General features: G+C 36.0%; 1 protein-coding gene across 1 annotated transcript in view; it reads right to left on the bottom strand.

Moving 5' to 3' along the window:
- The window catches only part of TRHDE (thyrotropin releasing hormone degrading enzyme), a 209891-nt gene that overhangs the window by 113120 nt on the left and 76738 nt on the right, over nucleotides 1–20033 (bottom strand). Inside the window, exons 4-5 of the mRNA XM_059472905.1 lie at nucleotides 17077–17231; nucleotides 11169–11282 (exon numbers count right to left, since the gene is read on the bottom strand). Of these exons, the coding sequence (XP_059328888.1) occupies nucleotides 11169–11282; nucleotides 17077–17231 (269 nt within the window). The remainder of the gene's footprint in view (nucleotides 1–11168; nucleotides 11283–17076; nucleotides 17232–20033) is intronic.

Raw genomic sequence — 20033 nt, 5'->3', positions numbered from 1 at the left:
ACATATTTACAGAAAATCAGAAATTATGCACAGTTACCAGAGGCAGTTGGCTACCATTACAGTTGACTAAAATCAGACCTTCTGCTTTGAATGTAAACCACCATGACCTCCCACAATCTTGAACAGGTATTTGGAATAGACTCAGACTTGAGATCCTTTGCTGCAGGGAAACTCGACTGAAATTAAAAGAGCATTAAATGAATCAAAATGCATCCATATGTGCAGACTGGAATTCTGATTATGATTATTCATACACACAAGGAGTGGGGAGAGAGGAAACTAGCAAAATCTTCAATCACAAAAATAGCTGTCCTCGAGCTCACTGCATATGCAGGTACAAAATTTTTTGACAAAGATGGGTAAATACAATTACTACTTTTATTTAGTGAAGTTTAAGTTATTTGGCTCTTAGTGACAAGTTCACTTAGCAGATTAGTGTGGGACAGTACAATTAAGAGAGCTCACAGCAGTGTCACAGCAGATGCTTGCACTCTTTCATGACTCTGGTATAGAAATCCTTCCTCCTCAAGAGCTTGAGCCATCTACAGACTTTGTAATTTCCATCTGAAGAAAACCATTATCATGTCTCTTCACAAGTGGGAAAAGAGCTGCATGCAGTTTAAATGACATAGTCAAAGTCACAGCTACATCAGAGGCACGTACAACCCAAACAACATCCAACACAAGCACTTGTTTGATTACCTTCTATAAATATGGATAGTAGAGGTATTTCAAAACGGCTGCCTATTTACTCTGGCAGCAACACTAATGAAATGTTCATGTATACTCTATGCATTGTGCTGCAGTCATTTGTACAGTACAACTAGATGGGGCTTTTTCAGCTGAGAAATGACATGCCCTCCTCATATTGCACTCACATAGATGTCTTTTATCCAAAGCACTTTGTCAGGAAAGAAGAGCTTTATTTACTTGCTTTTTCAAGTCAAAAATAAATGCAAAGAATGAATTAAAAATTACATAAGGATTAAATAAGCTTTTTCACCTGAAATGGCACATCTCAAACTTTATTTAAATTATAACAATTCCTGAATCAATGTCAACCTACTGCCATGATATAAAGAAACTGGGGAATGCAGCATTTTTTTCAAAAGCCACCTTGATGTCATTAGGTAAAATACACACACAATTGCATAATAAATTCTATATTTAATTTCTTGGGTGGCAAGGTTTTGGTATCAATGTGTTACTTTAAATTATTTTTATAAGACAGCTGAAAAACTCTCCCAGTGTGGATCTATCTAGAAATAAACCTTTATGTTAAAATTCATTAGAGCACAAGAAATGTACCTTGAGCTGACTGCATATCCAGGCAATTAAAAACACAGGGTGCAGGAAAGCCAATTACCTACACACTCTTAGCGTTCTCATCTGGCTGCATGAGGTAAGGTTTGTAAAACAAAAACTAATGTCTTTTTCATATCATTGTTAATTTTCTTAGGCATAAGCAGTTAGTAACTGTCCTTTTTTAATGGGAAAAAAAGTGTAGAGAAACAATTATAATGACAGTTCTACTCTGGAGGAAATTGCTGAGGTGTAAAAATTGTAGATATATTTGTTACACTTCACTCACATTCCTTATCAGTCAGTTACAAAGCCCCAGTTTCATCAAATGTATGATATGTAACAGATACAGGTGGAACACACCTGTCTCATAATTCAGGTTTGGGTCCCAAAAGACAAACAATTGTGTGACTAGATTGTTACTGTTTGGAATTAACTCATTAAAAGGACCTTGGATAATCACAAATTAATACCTTAAATACAGAACCAGAATCAAGAAAATCAGCACATGACAAATAAAGCGAAGATGCAAGAAGAAAACTATGCATTTGAAAAGAACAGGATACATTTTGGTTTTCTCTTTGTTTCTTTGGTTATGTCCTGAAGGACTGAAAAGGAGAACTTCAGATTCATGACCATTCATTCAAGTTACGTAGCTGAAAAAACTTCCTTGAAATTTACGGCGGACTGTCACACTGCGATACAAATGGAATAGTTAGTATGCCTCCGAAAATGCAAACCTACAGGTTACTCAGAATTAAGAAGGCTTTTGACCTATAAAGCTAAATTTCTTGAACTAAAATGATTTCTGCAACATTCCCAGCCCTTCCCTTTAGAATAAAGCCCCTGAGAGGAGATTGGAGAAGCAGACTCAAATATAACTCCCAGGAGGCACAGACAGACTGCTGGTTGACAAGAGACCTACACCTTGAAGAGGTAACAAGCAGCAAACGTGCAGAAAGAAACTTAAACTGCCTTAATTATGTTGACAAAACACTACTTAAGCTCTTGAAGTCCTAATTAAGGGGAAAAGGTCAATATGCGTGACCAAACTGCTTATACAGATGGAAGAAGGGCTTCTATTCCCTAGTTATTTTACCCTGTGCATACAGTGGAATTGATCTGTTCTAACTGACACCTACAGGAGTAAAGAAACACTCATGACAGAAATGGTAAAGGAAATCAATCTTGGAATGTGTTTAATGAGACCAGCAAGCCAGAAACATGATAGGTGTCAGGTTTGCAACTACACATTGAAACAATGACAAAATGCTGTTAAAGATGACCCTTCCCTTAGGGAGTTCAACCGCCAGAAAAAAGGCGAAGACTGTGATCCAGCTGTGAGGAAAAGAGGGCTTCAGGTGAGTCCTGCAGCCTTGCTTGGGAAGTGTCAGTAGCCAGTGCAAGTGCCACGTGAACACAGGGCCAGGGCTCTGAGCAGGAAGGATATCACAGCAGCACAAGGTGAGTCTGAAATAAGGACAGAGCTGCTTCCACACAAATTTGTGGCTCACTTTAAAGATAAAGAGGAAGCTCCTCCACTCCCTGTCTTCCTACTGTGCACTTGGAATCCCAACTCTCCATCTCTTCTCCTCAGAGCTTTTCTTGAACTGTGTATAGTCAAAGTCTGAGACACCAGACCTTTGTTGAAAATAAAACATATGACAATCATATCTGGTGGTTCTCTTTCTTATTCTTTAGAATGCTTCCAGGTGCAGGGACTGAAGTGCTGTTATCAGATGAACATGTCTTTAAAATATCTACATTTTCTGACTATTCCCAAACATCTGTGATCACTAGACTCAAGTATTTGTCTCTTCATAGGAATGATTTCTTTCAGTCTTCACCAGTAAGACCTTCTCTGCTTTGCACAAGATTTCCGTGAAAGACTTGTCCTTTTTCTGTGCTGTTCCCTCCCTAGCCAACACTCAAATTCACCTTGTTCTGAGATAGTGGCCACTCTTCATGTATAAATGTCCTGTACCTTCAAGAAGCATTTACCTTCAAGAAAAATGTATTGTGTATAACAGGGTAACAATGATGTAATGGAGAGAGGTTGCTGCTGGTGATTTTACAATATCATATTGAGGTATAATGTAAGAGCAAAAGCATGACAATAATGTAATACTTAAAGACAGTCACGTAATTTTTAATTTCTAAAAAATAATATGAAATACTAAGGAAAAGAACTAAAATGCAAGAAAAAAAAAAGGAATTAAAGAAGCACCATAATGAAAACCCAAACTGATAATTAGTACGCAAAAGAGATCAAAGGCCTCAATATTAAAGGCATTGCCTTTGTTCTGGGACAGCCATTTGAACACTTTATGGACTGCGAAATCTACATGAATAAAGCTTAACATTGGTGTGCAAATCTGAAAATGACCTTGCTGACAAATTTTCTGAAAATATCATCTCCACAAGAGCTTTAGTAGCCAACAAGAATACAAAGAAGATAAGTGATCTTTCATGCCTAAGAGAACAAGCATTTGCAAGACACAAATGGAAAGTGCGCCCTAGGGAAAAAGAAACAGGAGCAAATTTTTAAAGCAACCAAAGAACACCAGCATATACACTACCAGCAGTTGAGTTCTAACAAAATGTATTACAGGATGAAGCTTAAAAAAAACAGAGGAATATAATCTATGAGGAAATCTAAGGTTTGGTAAAATACATTAGGGCCAGATAAGATCCACTGAGAGCCGAAATCAAGTTCTTTCTGTCTACATGCTTACAAATCCTAAGTTGTCATAGCACAGGAAGTCTCCTGAGTACTTGCAAACAACAGCAATGTCTCCTTCTTGCTTGCCAATAGTAATCTTTTGTAAATACCTTGAGCAATTGAAAAACTGGGGTTTTTTTAAGTTTGCATCTCTGATGTGTGCCTCAATTATGTGTATAATTTACTGAAGGAGGAGTGGAACACATTCTATACTGATCACCTGTAAACATGTCACAGTTCCATATCTACCTTCATAACCCTCTTTTCTGCATTTCCTGTCGAAGATCTTGCAAAATTTATTGAGAAATTTTCACGCTGACGGACAAAAAGGCCTATTTCATTCTCCAAGATCATGTTTTGCCACCATATATTAAGTAGCCTTCACTGAAATAGAGTCATTAAGCAAACAGATGAACAGAGTTTTCCTCATGCATTTGCCTTTAGAGCATTTTAAAATATTAGGCAACAAAGTATGAAGTTTATCCTCTAATTCAAACACCACAGAGGAAATTTGTAAAGGAAAATCACCTCAATTCGAGAAACAGTAAATAATACTTAAATGAAAAGTGGCTTTATGATGTAGTTGGCATACTAAGTCAACTTCCAGCAACTACTGTCAGAGGCTACCATTCATGAAAATACTTTTCAGGTATTGCACACCTAGACTGTGCTTCAATCTGAAAGTGATGATATTCAACAAGTTAAGTCCTGAAGGAAGCAAAGATGTTATGCAGACACACCAAAAATTACTTACCAGTTTGTGCTCCAACTAACTGCACACTGCCACAACTTTAAAATAAAGAGGTAGCACATTCAGGATTGCTGAAAATTTGAGAATCGGTCTTTCAGTTAAGAATGCCCTCAAAAATACAACTGAACTTTTCTATTGAATTTCCCATATCAACCATACTTTCTGATGAAGTGCATATTCTTGTTTCAGCAGGGAAACCCTGTAATGAGTCCTTGCTTTGAGGCAAAAGTTGCTGCAAAGTTTCTCATCTTTACTGAAGATGAAGTGTCTACTGATTCAAAATTATGTGAAATTCAGACAGCTGAGTGAAGTTTTTTTCTGAAATGAAAGCTTCATCTAAACCCTGAACTCAGAAGGTTTGAACTCACATTACTCCAAAGCTCCCATCATAATGTCATTTAAACTGCTGTCTCAAGATGAGCAGAAAATGACACGAAGCTAGGAGAGGCTGACATTCTCCAAACCCCTACTTAATCTCCTGAATAAATGTTTCATCTAAATGTTGATCTTCACTTATGTCTGATCTCTAACTGTTAAGAGTTAACTACTTAAAGAATTACCTATATTAATCTACTTTGCCAGAGCATTAAAAAAATGCAAACCTGTCTTTAGGAAGTAAACATGGAAATGGAAATTCTTTTCTTAGTTATAAGCAAAATTTATTATAAGGATTTCTTACCTGGTATGCTTAAAAAGGTTAGTAATTAGGAATGAGACCATGCACCTTACCTTTACAATCTCTTTTTTTCCCGCCAAAGTCAATTATACATGAGATTCTAGTTAATTTTACACTGAAAGCTTCCCCCGTAGTCAAGTAAAAACAAAAAATCATACAAGGATTGACTTCACTGAGCAGTTACTGGAGGAAAAACACTCCATGTGGTATTAATTAAAGCCTTACTTTACACCAGTATGGGAAGCCTTTAACCAAAAAAAGAAAAGATGAAAGTAGTTTTAAAAAACGAGAGGCTGAATCCCTCTCCCTTAATGCTGAGCCAGCATGATATTTATGTTGGGTTAGAAGGATCAAGCAGGCTATAGCTCAGGTCTGAAATGCCAAAATAATAATGAAGTAAATCAAAAAGGTCCATATCTTAAGTCTACTTCAAAACTTGTAATGATTTTCTGGGTTTTCTATGAGTCCAACAATGGCTTAGAAATTTTTACTGATGGAGGCAAATGCATTAGGAAGCATGTGAGACAAAGCACTTTAAAGATATGCATGTGTCCAGTGGCTGAATTCACTCATTATTCCAACCAAGTCAATGAGAAAGATGGGCAACTAAGATCATTTATCTATTTCTTACTTGTTATGATACAGACACGTTGATACACAGCCTCATTATTACTTTCAGCTGTCTGTAGTAATAGCAGGATTGTCCAGACTGTGGAACCTAATAGTGTAAAGGAAGCACAGCTCACTTAAGGAAGGAGGAAAGATACCCTTCCATACAGGTAAAAAGTTTTCAATTTAATAAGAAAAACTAATTTAAAATTTCATTTTTAAGAAAAATTCTGGCAGATATGACCATCCTTAATTATAAAAGTAGTAAGCAAATAAGAAAGTAGAAAATCCTATCCCAAGGCATTAATGGATCAAGAAGACATAGGATCCAAAGCTATTGCTGGTATGCTACACCTTGACTCAGCCAGTGAAGTTGTCAGCAAAGCTAACTTTTATATAATAAAAAAAGGGAGAAGGCAGCTGGGCTCTCTGAAATGCTTTCTCAGCACCAAGCCAGGTACTGACTGCTAAAGTATTTGATGCTCATTTGATGGATGTATGGTCAAATTACATGCCAGTAATTCCTGCTGTCATAGTCCTCAAAATCTAACCCAGTACCAGAGACATTCAAGGACAAACATGATGGTTCCTTCTACCAGAAAATATGGAGGGAAAAGATCAGCCAATAAATTTCTGGATCTGCAAGCCTCAGCTGAATTCCTTCCTTCACAAAGCCACTTCAGGATATGAGAGAAACAAGGCAAGAGAAAGATGGAATATACAGCTGCAAACAGGCCTCTGAGAGGAGGAAGGAGAGCATGGTAGATGAGAAAAGACAGAGCGCTGAAGTGGAAATTACCATCATGGAGTTTTCCACTGTAATTTTCTCTGATTCTAAAACGAGCAAAGGCCCCTTCCACAGAAGTGAGATTACCTTGTATTGGTCATAAGATCTTACAGCTCAAGAACTCACATCCAGCTGTGGTTGCTTTTGGATAACATAGAGAAACAACCATAGGGGAAGCCTCTAAATCAGAAATCTTGCCTTTTTCTAAATCATGAAATAGCAACAGCCAGGGAATTCACATGCAGATGACTATTCTGAGCACACATGATCAAGCAAAATTTCCCGATCTCAGAGGAACACTTTGCAAACACAGCTTTCTTTTTAAATCATCCTGACAACATAGAAACAACTGTTTAAAGTTCTCAGACCTTTAAGAATGAAATCTAGCAGTAAGAATTTGAGGCATTTCAGAATCAGAATTTAAAAAAACTCTTAATTTGGGAGACAGGCAAGGCAAGAGGATGAAATGGGAAGAATGGTGAATTCCTTCCCATGGCAAATGTCTAATCACTGTATAGCAGAGAGAGCTTTCCTGCAAAATTAAACATAGCTTCATCTTCACAAGGTAAAAAGTAACATGCAGGGCCTTCTTTTTTTAGCTAAAGAAAGGAAATGAGAAATTCTAGCTTTAATCTGAAGCGACTTAGCTTTGGAAAAGGATATTAAGACACTGGGATAATAATTAAGAATCTCAGCACAGAAAGCTCATCTTTCCTGTTTTAAAACCAGCAAAATTTCATTCCCTTCCTTGGGAAAGTTCTGATGTATTTTACATTAATTGTAATGGATAATGGACACTTCCATCAGAATGCCTCTTCATTCTCTTTTTCACCCAAAATTTTAATCACAGAATAATCTGAGCTGAAAGGGACCCACAAGGATCACCGAGTCCAAGTCCTGGCTCTGGAGAGGAGTCACACCATGTGTCCAAGAGCACTGTCCAAACACTGCTTCAACTCAGATGGACTTGGTGCTGGGACCACTTCCCTGGGGAGCCTGTTCCAGTGCCCAGCCACCCTCTGGATGAAGAACCTTTTCCTAATAGCTAACTTCAACCTCCCCGGATATCTTCAGGCCATTCCCTCAGGTCATCAGGCATCACAGACCAGTGCCTGCCCTTCCTCTTCCCCTCATGAGGAAGTGGTAGATTGCTATGAGGTCCCCTCAGTCTGCTCTCCTCTGGGCTGAACAGACCAAGTGACCTCAGCTAGAGGATCCAGGACATAAGGACAGCAAGGGTTTAATAAGGACTAGATTTCCTCTCTCATTAAGATTATGCAAGCATGATGAAGTATGGCAGTAGATGCCTTCTGGACAACACAAGAAATTCCTGACATGCTGGAATGCTCAATAAAGTGTTGCAGCTCCATGGTAGTTGGCACTGTTATCCATTCATCTTTCCTTTTGTAAAATAGTCTATGAGACAATTAAAGAAAAACTGATAAAATGAAAAATGGCAGGGGGAAGAAATATTTAAGAAAGCTAAAGAACCTGGAGAAGAAGGAAAAGCCAAGACATAGGTTTCAGACAAGAATCATAGATCCCTGTTTTGTGCAGAACTTGGTGCTTTTGGTTTAAGTAGTATTGGTATGAACATGCCTAAAAGACAGCTCTTCTCAAGAGTCTCAGGTTCAGCCATACCAAGGCTGTGAATGCCTGATAAGATGGAAACTGAAAAATGCTCAGCTCTGCTAAAAGAGAAACATTTTCAGACAAGTCATATCAAAACTTTAGTGGTTTATAATCCTTAATGGTGAAAGCTTACATTCCTGTAGCCTATAAATATCAAGAACTTAGAGAGGAAGCTGCGGATAGATACCATTTTTTCAGGTGTATCCATTGCCCAAGTTGCATTTCCAGACAAAAGTGCTTTTTCTGGAATGCACTAACAGTCTTCTGCTTCTACAATTATCCAAAAAAGAATGCGACAAAAAGTCTTTAGTAAGCTAAAAATAAGCTGATTTTGACATTTTAATCCATGGGCATCTTGAGCAAACCTTCAAGGTTAACATTTCAAAATTATGAGGAAAAGAAGTTAGCTATCTGACTTTCCCAATTCTTTAGAAATAAAGAGGATTTTAGTTTATCACTGTTTTCCTGACACAAAGAGCTGTGGTAACATACATGATACATTTTTTTATTTATAATTCATAGGTGTGACTTACTACTGACAAAACACCAAACAGAATATTGGAATATTGCACTATTTGGCCATCATGACAGAAAATAAGGTTTCTAGTTCTTGTTTTTGCAACTTGTACTTCATCCTTCTCTTGTAAAAAACAGTAAGTTGCTTGGAACAGTTTCTCTTTTTACACATGATTGCTTTAATTTTTTCAAGTTTACAAATGTCAGTCAATATGTTTAAACAGCAAATGCACTTTATAGCAATAACAAAATTTTCAGCAAGACAAATTTCAGTAACTGTAACTCTTGCTTCCTCTTCCTACAATATGTGTAGTCAACATGCTGATACACAACAGTATTGATTCCTACTCTAGTAGTCTGCAAAAGAATGAAGTATGATTAAGCCATTTTGAGTTTCATCTCATTTTGTCATCATTTAAATATGTCAATATGATCATTTTTATATCAAAGGCCAAAGATATCCAAAGCCTTATGAACAATATATGTCTCTCTTTTTTTTTTAATTTAAGGAAAAACTTGATAGATTAATACTTTTTCAGGCACAGCAATATTACGTAGTTAATTCTAATTTATGCAGCACATTTCTGATTTCCCAGTTTAACTGCCATCCCCTGCTCAATCCACTCTTCTTGCTTGTATTCTGCTAAAATGCCAAGATTTCACATGATGGGCATGTTATTTGCATAACAGTGAACATTATATTCATTCCACAGAAATTTCAAGCAAATATACTATATTCCAAATGACTTCTTAAGCATAGTAATTCTGAATTTGTTAGACTGATTATGTGAAGAACAAATGACTGATGATTTGAAGATAAAATTCAGTGTATAAATGTTGTCATCTATGACACTTCACTATACTAAAAACACAAAGGCCTGCCAGATTTCATTGCATTCATAATTAGAATCATTACATTGTAATTCAGGTTGTGTTCTTTATAAAGATGAATAGAATGAGTTTTAATATAGCCAAACCCAGGGAAACCCAACAAGCCTACCTATGCAACAAAGTTGTCAATTCAAATAAAGGTTTGTTTTCCTTTTCATAATGCAATTATAAATCATAATTGACACCTGAAAGAAAAAATTAAAATACTACAAAGAATTCAAATTTCACAAGAAGCATAACTAACTCAAGAGTAACCTGTATACAACTATTTTTTTTAAATTGGTTTTAACTCATAATTATAGCATCTTCATTTTATGGTGCCATAAGTTAATGGGATAAGTATACTCAAGAAAGCACATAGAAATGGAAAAAATATTCAAACATTAGTTTTTAAGAGCTTAAGCAAAATATCCAAGCCCCAAAAACTCTGTCAGACAATCATGACCTATAATAAATGTTTTGCCACATAATCAAACATATATAAGCACAAAAGGTTAGCAAACATTAGCACGCGTCCAAAGGACAATAAAAATCTCTATTGGAACCTTCAACACGGTCTCATATATGAATTCCTTGCACTGAGGTCTCATCTCTCTTATTTTTCTTACAAATATAATATAGCTAGACTACAGCAATTCATAAAAATTCTGTCAAGAAACAATATGATATAACAGAAGGACTCCAAAATAATGTCCCATTATGGAATTCCCAGTTCCCTCAGAGAGTTCCTGTATTTGCACACGGTTGAAAAAGCATGTCCCACTGTGTACAGCTACAAACCATACCAAAACATAAATTCTCAATTTATGCAACCAATGTTAATTTAACATTTACTTTAGATATGCAAACAATAGCAGGAAGATTAAAAGAGTATATTTAGGGAGACAAGAACAGAATACTGTAAGAAAAAATATGCTCATTTTCATAGAATGTTTTAGCCAAACATTTCTTTCCAATTTATCTTGTGGATAAAATTCAATGTTCTCAATGTTTTAAAAAATAGTCCATGTTAAATCATAACTGCTTTAATCAAAAATATTTCTAAGCAGAGAGACAGTAGCTATTTTAATGCTGGGTTACGATAGACACAACATTATTTCTTTTGCAATAAATTGCAGATTACACTTTTGCAATGCTGTAAAATTACTTCACACCTTGCAATTTTGCTTCATTCAACATCTGATGCTTGTATGCATCATTTGGTACTTTTCAGCAGTCCCTGTCTAACAGCAGAGCAACTTTTCTGTGGAGTCTCCACACTAACAAAATAGAACTGACTTACCATGTTCCACCCTGGGTAGAGGTAGTCTGTCCCAACAAACTCAAAATAGTGAGCAAAACCTTCTTTCAACCACACATCCTCCCACCAAACTGGAGTCACAAGGTCACCAAACCACTGGAAAAACAAAAAGTTCACAAGAACAACTTTAACAACCTTTAGGAAACCATGTTTGCATATATTTCACCTAGACAAACACATTCTCCACTTGTATTAATAAAACAGTAGTTTTTACCTCACACTGAAATTCACTAACTGTATTTCCCCTGTGCTAATTAATTCAACATTACAGGATGAACAAGTTAATGAAGTAAAACATTAGAAAAGAACAAGCAGGGCAAAAGAACCATTGAGGACAGTATTCACAGTGTCAAGTTTAGTTCTCTGAAGTAGATGCTCACCTAGGTTTAACAGACTAACATACACACTGGACAGAAAAAGGCTTCTAACTCAAGTAATCTGATCCATTACATGGGAATTTCATGATGCATAGTGTGAATAAAAAAACCCATATATATGAGAATGGGAACACATTCTCCACCCCAGACCTAAATTTTAGCATTTCTTTCTCCCTGCTCTCTGCCCACTAACATCTACCATACTACTGATGCTCCTCTCCTTGGCAGGTTTCTTAAAGAAAGCAGCTTTACACAACAATGCCAGCTCTCTGTGGGTAGGACTCAGAAGCTAAAAAGCAGGAAGTTGATGGCATTTACAGTAGATACTAGGGTATGTGAGATACCCACAAAGGCCCAGGAAATTTCAGACATGACTTAAAGGACAAGAGCAGCCTTCACAAACAGCCATCAGAAGCAGAGGTATCTGAAATGGCACAGCATACCTGTGTATATTCAAAGGCGCCCTACTTGAGCTGCCTGCCTTTCCCATTTCCTCCAGATGATTCTTCAACATCCCCACTGACTTCAATCTAATTTATCATGGACAGAAATCTCGAGGATAACTAAACTCCATGAACTCCACAAGTAAATAAAGATCATCAGCTGAAAAGAGGATAAGGGCCTGAGCTGAGGGCAAGGCAGGAACACAACCTGTTCACAGAGTATACCTCAACAGACACAACTCTCACTCTCACAAGTACAGGACTTGTAGGTGTCAGAGGGATTTTACACAGAGCTAGGATGATCACTGGAAAACAGATGAGGACTGGAATTCATAGGAAACCAGATGTCATATATTCTATCTGCTGATGGATGATCCTGTTCAAATTATTATTTAAATGCTTGTAATATGTAACCTGAATAATGTTACACCAGTGGTAAGAACAAAAACATTGACAGTATTATGAAAACCTATTTCATACTCTCTGTAGCACCTCTTCTGCCAAAAAAATAACAAAACTTTGTTGAAGTAACATTATCTTCCAGTTTTCTCTTAATATTTATAAAAATATTAGAGAGATAATTTTGAGCTTTCATGTGTAAGCAAGCTCTAAAAATACAAAGAGGGAGCAGAAAGTATTCTAGAGGGAAAAACTCAGGTCAGAGCAGAGGAACTGATGCTGAAGTGTAATGAGAGTGAGGAAAGAGTGAAAGCAGAGATGGCCCATAAGCAGTTTGATTTCATGACAGCTGGCTTGTTTGAAGGGTTTGTCTGGGACCTGAATGAAAGATGTCACTTCTGAGCATGTCTTTGTGGAGTGAGAATGACATGCACAGAAGGATCCGTATTGATGTGAACACTGGAGCTTCAAAGGACAGACTAGCAAGCAAAGACCAGACTAGCTGGAAGATTACCAGAAATCCACATAAGGTTCAGCAAACAGAATTCAAATGAAAACAATGAATAAAAAAATGGCAATGAATGTCTCTGAATACCACCTTAAGAATTTAGAGAAAAAAGATGAGGTTGCTAGAAGTCATGTTCATACACTATGTGAAGCTAAACTTAATGCACACTCAGTATGCATAATGTAGTTGAAGGCTATCAATAAATTAACTCTCTACAAAGCCACTAAACATAGATCCTGATCTTAAGAACATTTAACTGAAAAGACAAAGCAATGCTAGAAATATATTCATATAGCTTCTGCAGAATTTAAAACAATAAAATGAATATAACTTTCATACACCAAGAAGTATGGAAGCTAAATTCATACCACAGTAGGCTGCTTAAATGATTTCTAATGACTAAACATAACAGCATTTATTATAACAGAGTTTATTTCCTGAATTACAGGAGTACTACTGAACAAATATGAAACCAGTGGTACAACTGTCATTTTGAACTATGACTAGTCAGAGAGACTTTTAGGAAATAAAGGTTTTAAAGTCCATAATACCTCATCCTGTAATTTGAATTACTAACATTAATTTATGGTGCTACAAAAGAGAATTTCTTCTACTCCTTTTTGAGTTTTCTGGGTTCATTTGTTAATGATATAATTAAAATTATTTGTTTAATTATCCACCTAAAGAAAGAATTGTTTTAAAGGCATTAAACCGGTATGTGATATCAATATGACAATGTAGGGAATTCACTTAACTACTTTTGAACAGTATCAGAGAGAGTTATGGATGTCAGAGACAGAGCAGTACCCAGAGGCTGTAAGCAAGAAAGCCAAAATTTTCCAGCAGAAAGGTGCCATTATCTTCCTAGGTGTTACATGTCTCAAAGGAAAACTGTAATTAAATTTCTTTAAGTAATTATTTATTTATTTATGTATTTGACTATAGGCTCTATCTCCCTGGAGTGAAGACCATCACTTCATTTTGAAATGTATTGATCACATAAATTTCTATTCTCCTTCAGGTATTATGTTCAACCTGATATGCAGAAAGTACTTAATTTACAGATACACTGAAAGGACACTCTTTTCTATACTTTTTTTTAGAGATTATTAAAAAAAAATGTTGATTTAGAAGTTTTTAATTTTCTTTCTGCTTTCATGCTTCTGTAACTCAATCTGTCACACCAAGTTTTGTGCTCAGGTGGGAAAACTATCACAAAAAATAATGATGTATAAATTCAAATTACTCTTTCTTCAAAGGCTATAGGTGGAACTGATCTATGATATGCAAATAAAACTGATTACTACCTTAAAAGAATTATTTTAATAAATTATGGTAATTATTTCAGGCTATCAAATTAAGCTGGTGGAAATACATGTGTTTTGACCAACTCATCTTTTGGAGCTCGTAGGACAAGATTTTATGCCAAAACACTTATGACCAATTTTCTTTTTAATTAAACAAATAAATATTCTGAAAGAACACTCAAGCTGAAATATCAAAAAATAGCACCCTACAAAACTATTGAACCAACACTACTGAAGTAACTTTATTGCATCTCTCCCAACACGTGTACCTAAAATACCTGGTCAAACATGAGAAGTCAGCTATGAAGAAACTGGACACGAAATCCTTTCTTACACACTTTTTACTTGGCTTTTAGCAACCACTGAATTTTTCCTTTTGCAGCGCTGTCTCTCATTTTTATCTGTCTTGAGGACTGTGCTCAAGCATTAATACAGAGCAGGTTTGGTAATTACAATTTTTAAAAAGTCAAATCTAAAGGCAAGAATACAGATTTTTAATATTAATCTGGTTTCTCTAATCTTGGAAACATTAGCAAAGAAATTGCTGTGTTACTCTAAGTAACAGGTCTCTCATACAGATCAGTTTACTACATGCTCAGATATGTTCCATAAATCTTGAAGTCATGGATTTAAAGTCAGGGAAACTGGACAATGACACAATTAAAATAAAATTTAAAAAAAAAATCCACACAAATTTTAGAAGAGTTTCATTTTCCCCTTCCCTGAAATCTAAAAAAAGCCCCAATAAATAAAAACCAAAACTGGCAATGTGGATTCCAGTTTTGCTTGCACCAGAAAGAATTTGGTTAATTTTTGTTATTCTATGTGTAAAAATGAGTGAAGGGGAAGAATATTAATGCATCACCAGAGGCTAACAGGTGATATGATGCACAGCCAAAGACAATGAAAAATGCCGTGAATAAATAACAATTAAACAGCAGAGGCAAGAGATCCTGGACCTAACCTGGTCTTGGTTCAGTACATTTTCATCTAAGATTGTATCATTTAGAGCTCCTTGAGGGGCTTCTGAGTATGGTAAGATAAAGATAGAAAAAAGGGCTAAATAAAGACAATGTGATGAAGATACTAGACAGTGGTTTTTATGTTATATTTTTTTTTAGTTTTCTCCCTTTAAACTTTATTTGCAGGTGAATAATCCATATTCTGTGTGACAATTCTGCATCCAAAAAGTAGAAAAAATGGTCCTTTAACTTCAATTTTTTCTGTCTTGTCTAGCTACCCAGTGAAGTAGCTGAGCAAATACCTAATCTGCATGGTACTGAAACAGAACCAGCAGCAACAGGAATAGAGGAAGTTACTTTTAATTAAGCAAACAGCGCTGGAAGTAATATCAACATGGACATCAAGTAAACCTCCTCATCTGCAGTTTTACGGTCACTTAAATGCACTTTATGATCATATTTCTACCTTAAAATAAATTCACCTATAGTTTTTGCTCACTTCATGATCCTCTAAAATTCCCACAACAATGCAAAAAGGCTTCAGTGTCTATGAGAATTAAATAAACAAACTTGGCCAGTTACTGATGTGATAATTGCCCATATCTGAAGTACAAATTGCTCTGGAAGCAGAGGAAATTATCAAAGCAGTGCAAAGAATAAATGGAAGTAATGAAACTATTTCAGAAAAACCAAGACTTAAGGTGAACACTTGGGAATAGTTACTTACTATCAGATTTAATCAAAAGCTTTTAAGGGAAGCCATATAACCCTGTAATCAGGAGCACAGAACCTGGCACTACAAACACATCACGTGGAAAAATCCAATACTCACAGGAGCTGGGACTTGATGACCTAATGTATGTTTTCCACACATGGTTCCTAAGGCACTGTAATTTTTCTAGCTGAACTGTGTACTACTCTATTACACTGCACAGTGAAGAGCTTATAGCAAAATCAGGTGATAGTATCAAGATCAAACCAGCAGTAACTTTCAATAAAAATTTCCTGTTTTAGTTGAGGACTTCATATTCATTGACCAATGAGCATTATTTTCAGGTTCATCTCCCAAAACGCCATTTCAATGACTTCCTTTCACATGGTACTTTTTATTTGCAGAAAGTGTTAAGAATTTGCATTGCCTTTAAAGAATACTGTGTAAATTCACAGATGTAAGCCATGGTGATTACACAGTAGGATTTCATTCATTTTAACCTGAAGGCTATGATTATGCCTCTTAGGAGTGTAAGAAAGCGTTTCCTGCCCCTGTAGCAAATTTCTTCAATAACATTTGCATTCAATTCAATATTACTAACACTTGTAATGTGTTTAGCTTGAGATAAGAAGATGGGAAAAATGTAAAATAAATTGTAATACGGGTTTATTATTTTAAGTTTTCTTATTGACACAATAGTTTCTGTACACATAAAGACTCACTTATCCACTGTTGGTGAACAGAGAGGGTCAATACCAAACTGGGAAAAAAAAACTAAGAAAGAGAAAATGGATATATGTATATACCACAGAAGACAAAGACTACTACTAAATTGATTTCAGCCAAAATATTTTTTGACATGAACATGAAACTTAGCATGAATCTGCTATCAACAAATTTATTCTACATACCAGTAACAAATACAGTGACACACATCACACAGAATATACTGCTACGGAAGACAGAGAAGCTGTTTATTGCTACCAGTTTTCTCTTCTAAACCCATTTTGAGTCTTCACAGTTTCTGTGTTGGAGGGATTTGTCTTACAGATCTCCATGTTCCATGGATTCCAGCTACAACAGAATTCACAACCATTCATATGTACAATACAAATTCATTTTCAGTTCTGAAAAGCACATGCTTTCTGACATTAAGCTCAAATATGTGAACACCTTAAATACCTGATGACATAGCTCATGTACAATGACCATGGTGACATCCAGTAGGTATAAAATAGAAGAAATGCTTGGATCTAGCAGTATCCTTTGCTCCACAAAAACACTCAGTCCCCAGTTTTCCATAGCAGCATATGGATGCTTAGGCACAGCCAACAGATCTAGAAACAGAAAATATATATGTTAACTCCTTGTGGGAGCTACTATGCTGAAGAGCTATTGTAAGAAGGACCACAAATCATCACTAAAAGCATTTTATATAACATACATGGGGAAAAAAAAGCACTCTGGTAGTATTTCTTAGGAAACATTAATAAAGTATTCATTTTTATCTTATGCCACTATCTGCTCACAAATGATAACCATGTTATTGATGTAATACAGTACTAAGTATTTCTAACGAAGGTTTTTATATAGAATCCAGCTTATTTACAACACCTTGTTGATTTACTTCTGAGTTTGATACTGCTTCAAATGTTTACTATACCATATCAGCACAGTAACACAGACTCTTACTACAAGCATTTTTTTATCTTTTCATTAAAGCAACTCCTTTATGAACATCTTACACATCAAACTGTATGTAATGACTGACATTTAGGGGTGCACTGAAGAAATATCGTTTCATAACATCAAGAAAAATGGCAAATGTTCAGAATCCCCAGTTCTTACTGAACAAGGCATTTTACAATGTACACTGTTGCTAGCATGCATTCTCTGGGAGCAAGACTGCTGACAGCCACCTCTCAGCCCTGCCAGCTGGAACAATGGAACCATATGCAACTTAAGGAACTGTAGTTCAGTTTTGTATTTATTGAGAAAATATTAGGAACAATATGGGATGGTCCTTCATCGAGTTAAAAAAAGCACCAAGGAATCTGTCCCTGTGGCATGAGGCTGAACAACTCAATACTACAATACATGTCTTATAAAAATCTTACTGCCACGATTGAAAAGGAACTAAATTGACTACCAGTCTGGAAAGAAATCTAAAATTGCAGTAAATTTCCTTAGGTTCAATATAGGTTCATAAACGAACCAATACACAACTCTGCTTCATGGCAAAAAATTTCTGGAAGAGCCCAGAAACAACTTGTTTGTCTATTTGAAGCCCAGTACAACCCATGTGCAAATCAGACAGCATTTTGGAAGCTGCAATGTGACATCAGCATGTTGCTCCCTCCAGTCAAACTAATTAGCCTGACTTCTTAATTAATTAGCCTGGCTGCCACACTCCTCCCTCATTTGTCTCTACTACTTCTGCTTCCAAAGCTAGTTCATTGGCAGTTATCACAAGTCTGTCTAGGTGGTCCTTCACTGGGTGACTTCCTAACATGAACAAGTGAAATTCTGACCTAATTATTCTAAATAACACTATAAATTGTATTACAGCATTGACACTTCTCCTAGGTTTGTCTGTTTTGGCTTGCCAATGCATGTGCTGGAATTGGCTTGGAGAACAAACAGAAGTCCTGCTCCAAGATTCAAAGGAAGTTGCCACTGAAATACTGGGAAATGAGAATTTGGGCATATTCTGGCATTCCTAAAAAGGGCCTGCTTTAAGAAGCATAAAAATACCAGCCTCCTAGTGAATTCAAGGCAAGTCTAGTAGCTACTTCCCAATACATGCAGAAAACATCCAAATCACAGAGACACACTTCAAATGTTAAAAAATAAATATTTTATAGAAAAGCAAACACTAGAACACAAGCCTAATTAAAGAAAAAAAGGAAAAATCCAAAACATGGTGCTCAAAATAAGGCATGTAAATTCGAAACTACATGTTTTCCTTTTCTTCTTCAGTTGAAGCTTGAACTGTACTATTTTTTTAGAATAACTGCAATTTTTTATACATTACATGCAAAATGAAAAGCTCCTGTCTGCTATACAAAGAAGGAATAGGGATGGGAGTGAAAAAAAAGACACAAACATTACCACGTGGAATCACTGAAGTTAATGGTAAGTTTTCATTAACATTAAACAGGGATCTTTCCCATTCTCAACTCTCTAAAGGAAGCCATAACTTCTCTTACACCAATTAAACTTTCCCCCAAAAGGTGTCTTCAGAAGATGAATACTGTTCTTATTTACCCCAATTAAGTTTCCAGCACTTCCCTTTAAACACAGAAAGAACAAGCACAAAAGTAAAACCAAGTCCCTATTTTTCACTGGTCCTTTCAACTCTTTATTCTCCTTTTGGTTCATTTGTAGTTTTTGGTCTTTCTTTCCAGCCAAAATGGATAGATTTTGTCAGTGTCATCCAGTAATAAACTGGAAAAACTCTTGCAGAACTGGGAAACAAGGGTGAGGTCTCACACTAAACACATTTATAGGCTAATTACAGACTGTCTTTCAGTGTTTGTGTCATTGTTATTGCTTTTCTGGTTTGGACTGATACTTTACAACACTGACACACCAACAAAACCTTCCAATCTGATGGACAGATAAGTGCCTTGCAGGAAGGCAGCCACAGAGGGATATTTTAAATCACTTTCATCCAACGTAGCCCCATTTCTCTGCAAGCCTGAAAAGTCCTTTCACGCACTGGCTACTGCTGAAAGGGCTTTTTTGAGAGAGAAAACAAAACATATTAGATAACCCTGTCAGTTTCCAGAATGGTAATCCCTGCAGGTACCGATAATGTTGAGTGAATATGAGCACACTATCATTTCCTAGTACAGAGACTGATACACTACACTTTAATGCCAAAGAGACTTTCTTAATCTCCACTGACTGACAGAATGGTCTCTGAAAATACTCGTCGTCATGAAATTTTTTGCTTCTTATTGTCTACATCTAAATTCTGAATATCCAAGTCTCAATGTTAATTTTTCAGTGGTTGGTCTTTGATAGCTTCAAAAATTTCTACAACCTTTAAATAAAATTCCAACCACGTCTAGTTTTGTGGTAAAAGACACAATAATCTGTATCTTTCTCTGGGGAGTAATAAACGCTTCATTTCA

Source organism: Ammospiza nelsoni, chromosome 5, assembly GCF_027579445.1.
Source record: "Ammospiza nelsoni isolate bAmmNel1 chromosome 5, bAmmNel1.pri, whole genome shotgun sequence".
NCBI classification, from domain to species: Eukaryota; Metazoa; Chordata; class Aves; order Passeriformes; family Passerellidae; genus Ammospiza; species Ammospiza nelsoni.
Note: the sequence above shows the minus strand (reverse complement) of the source record. Positions and strands in the feature narration are given on the sequence as shown.